Source organism: Vollenhovia emeryi, unplaced genomic scaffold, assembly GCF_000949405.1.
Source record: "Vollenhovia emeryi isolate VEMERY1.0 unplaced genomic scaffold, V.emery_V1.0 DF942577.1, whole genome shotgun sequence".
NCBI classification, from domain to species: domain Eukaryota; kingdom Metazoa; phylum Arthropoda; class Insecta; order Hymenoptera; family Formicidae; genus Vollenhovia; species Vollenhovia emeryi.
Window position 1 is genome coordinate 137 of NW_011963789.1, and position 3,518 is coordinate 3,654.

At 56.7% G+C, this 3,518-nt stretch overlaps 1 protein-coding gene across 1 annotated transcript; it reads right to left on the reverse strand.

Moving 5' to 3' along the window:
- Positions 1 to 921: 921 nt before the first annotated feature.
- On the reverse strand, positions 922 to 2,131 carry LOC105568358. Its single transcript, XM_012023983.1, has 2 exons — positions 1,987 to 2,131; positions 922 to 1,789 (listed from the first exon to the last, which is right to left on the reverse strand). The coding sequence occupies exons 1-2, from the start codon at positions 2,129 to 2,131 to the stop codon at positions 1,161 to 1,163; spliced, it is 774 nt and encodes a 257-aa protein (XP_011879373.1). The 3' UTR covers positions 922 to 1,160.
- Between the last annotated feature and the right edge of the window lie 1,387 nt (positions 2,132 to 3,518).

Sequence of the window (3,518 nt, forward strand, 5' to 3'; positions counted from 1 at the left end):
GATAAACATTGGCCCAATATTTGGTTATATTGGGCCAATGTTTAATCAATGTTTGCCCAATGCACTGTGCTACTAGGGAAGTTGTTTCGCATATACTGCAGGTATATAATACAGTCAATTCAGTTGACTGAAAATCAAAATCATGTCCTCAAATTATCCTCAAATTAGATATACGCAGTTGTAAACACAAGCAAACACATGATATAGGTTGCGGTGAAACCGCTGCTATAAATGCTTCGAAGTATTTCTCTTCTCCTTCTATCTTTTCTGAAAGAAAGGAGAAGAAGAATACTTCAAAACATTTGAGACGACAGCTTGATCGCAGCCATAATAACTAATTAGTTTATTAATATTTTTGATGTTACACTAACCTCGAAATCCGTGCGATTATTCATATTGAAAGGCGCGATGTGTCGACTTGTCGATGCTGTTCAGACAGGACGAACTTCCGACGACTTGTCGCTCTACTACACAATGTCTACGTAGAGGGGGAAAGGTCTACGTAGAGGGGGAAAGTCGCCAGCGACTTCTCGCTGCATGAATTCGCGCCTTTATAGCTCTCGAGATAATTAAAAATTAAGAAACCGCTATTTTTATATTAAAAATTCATCAGGTACTAATGCCGAATCCGCCAAAATCAGCATTCGAACTTGAGCATTTAACAGGATTTCCACCTACGTCGGTATATTACCTTGAGTGCATATGCACCCTGAGGAAGTCTTATTGAGTGCTCAAGGCTAGCGGACCCGTAGTATCTAATCAGGCGGCATATAGAATATCATAAAGGAAAATATAAGGTGACCGTAGACGTCAACTTCCGGACCTTCAAGATAGCCTTAGGTATCTGGACTGCAATACGCATCATCTTCTGTGCACATGGCCTGCATGCCCCTCCATTCTCAACCACCTTTTTTTTTTGGACCCGGTGGAAACCCTCATGGGCCGTCACCCCGCCTCTCTGGGAAAGAGACGGGGTGGTGTGTGGGACTCACCCCCCCTGTACTCCCGGGCAATTGACGACCCGGGAGCCAGCGTGCAATGGGGGTGCCTACCTCACTAAAACCACCGGGGGTGGACTTCTTGGCGCTGTGTGGGGACCGCCTGGGGCCCACGATGGCATTCTCCAGGCGACCCCGCGCCGCGCGTGGCTTCGCGCACCTCTAGGCACTTTGTGTATGTGCCTGGCCCTGATAAGGGCCATCTTCTTGTCGCGGACCTGACTTTGTCCGCGCAGCGGCGGGGGTGCCACCAGGCCTCCCGCCGCGCCCCCGTTGTTGTTGGGGGCGGGGTGAGTCACACTTCCCAGATGTGCCCACCCCCACGGGTCTTCTACCTGGTGGTGCGCCTCCTCCTCCATCTGCGCCATCGCGGGGATTAGTTTCTCCCCTCCTTTCTCTCTCGGCGCTCTCCTTGGAGCTCATCACTCTCTCACAGAAGGTGTGGAAGGCTTCCCAGCCTTCCTCGCTTTCCACGATCGCCTCGATCACTTTGCCCAGTGATAAGTCATCCCCGATCACTCCAGTCAGGGCACTACGTTCCTCCTCCCACGCCGGACACTCCTGGAGGGTATGTTGCGCAGTGTCTCGGGCTCCTCCACAGTGATTGCACCTGGGGGTGCGGTCCCGGCCTATTCGACACAGGTACTCCCCGAAACACCCGTGTCCGGAGAGCACCTGCGTCGTACGGTAGGATGCCCGTGTCCACGGGCGATCCAGCCACTCCTCGAGTTTCGGGAGAATGGCATCCCACGGTCCTGCGCCCCGAGGTGTTTGGTTCGCACAGCCGAGTCATCCACTCTTCCCTCATACCCTCTCGCATCTGGGACCTGAGGGTCCTCCTGATCGCCGGGGTAACGAGTACCCCTTCCTCCCTCAGTTCCTTCACCCGGTCATATATCGCCGCGTGAATTCCGGCCGCGATGTCAATCGGGGGGAGTCCCGCCAGTAGAGTCGCGGCAGGGTGGGAGACGGTTCTATATGCTCTCACCACCCTTACTGCCGCCCTCCTTTGTGCCCTCCTGAGAATGGCCAGGGCCCTGCGATTGCGCTCCAACGCCGCAGCACACACCGGCGCCCCATAGAGCGCCATGGACTCCAACACGTTCGCGAAGAGCTTCCGTACCCTTCCACATGGCCCCCTCAGGTTTGGCATAAGCCGCGAGAGGGCATTAGCTGCCCCCTCCAGCCTCGGCCCGAGCTTCCGGAAGTGCTCGGAGAAGCTCCATGCCCCGTCTATGCAGAGGCCCAGATACTTCACGTGGGCCCCCACAGGTACGCTGATTCCCCCAATTCTGATCGCGCCTCTGCAGGCGGTTCAGCGTTGCCCCGGTGAAGGAGCACCGCCTCCGTTTTCTCAGCGGCGACTCTGAGGCCGAGCGCCTCAATCGCCCTAACGGTGCAGGCCACCGCCAAGTTGGCCTTTCGTTCGGCCTCCCTCCAATCCTCCCCGACGGCCAGCACCATCGTATCGTCGGCGTAACAAATCAACGTGCTGCCGTCGGGAAGGGGCGCGTCAAGCACCGCGTTATACGCAACGTCCCACAAGAGTGGTCCTAGGACCGACCCCTGCGGGACGCCGCACTCCGCTCTCCAGTCGCGATGCCTGTCCTCCCTGTCCTTGCAGGAAATCCACCTATTCCCGAGGTAATCCCTTGTGATTCCTTTTAGGTACCCCGGTACCTCAAAGTTCCCCAGTGCACGAACGATCGCCCCGTGGGGGAGGGAGTTAAAGGCATTCGCGATGTCTATCGCGACCGCCATCACCACCCCCTCCCCCTCCTCCACAACCCGGTCCGAGAGGGACTTGACGCATTTTATTGCGTCGATGGTCGACCTTCCCTCCCGGAACCCGAATTGTCTCGGCGACAGGCCCTCCTCACGGCCCTCCAGATACCCGCTAAGTCGGGCAACCAGAATTCGCTCGAGGATCTTTCCCACCTCGTTTAACAGGCAGATCGGCCTGTATGCTCCCGGGGTATCCGCCGGCTTCCCTGGCTTAGGTATTAACACCAGGTTCGCTCTCTTCCAACTACCCGGGAACCTCCTTTCCCGCAGGCAGGCGTTATAGAGCGCCCTCAACCTCTCGGCTACCTCGCCCGTGGCCATCTTCCATACGAGGCCCTGTAGTCCGTCAGGTGCCTTGTTGGGCTTGATTTTCTTCACAGCCCTTGCCAGCTCCACTTCTGTGATCTCGAGGTCCTCGGACCACTCCTGAGGAGAGGAGTCTTCCCCCTGCGGTGGAGGAGTGCCACGCTGGTACTCCTCCCGAAGGAGGGGAAAGACGCCTCTTTCCCGTCGGCGTATAGGCCAATATGCCTTCTGGACGAGGTCGGTAAGTTGTTCGAGCGAGTGCTCGTAAACCGCCTCGTCCAGCACCTGTCCCAAGTGGGCCCCGACATTAGCGGGGCCCAATACGGGTTCAGGGAGGGCCTGTCCACTATGGACGCGATTAAGCGTGTCCAGGCCCTCTCTGAAGAGGCGACGTCCCAGGGGGGGGGGTGATATTGGCAGTGTCCTTGG

Coding starts and splice junctions, on each gene's coding strand:
- LOC105568358 (XM_012023983.1), bottom strand. CDS start 2,131: ATGTGGAAGGGTACGGAAGCTCTTCGCGAACGTGTTGGAGTCCATGGC. Junction 1,790..1,986: donor GGAGGGCGGCAGTAAGGGTG/GTGAGAGCATAT, acceptor GGAAGAGTGGAT/GACTCGGCTGTGCGAACCAA.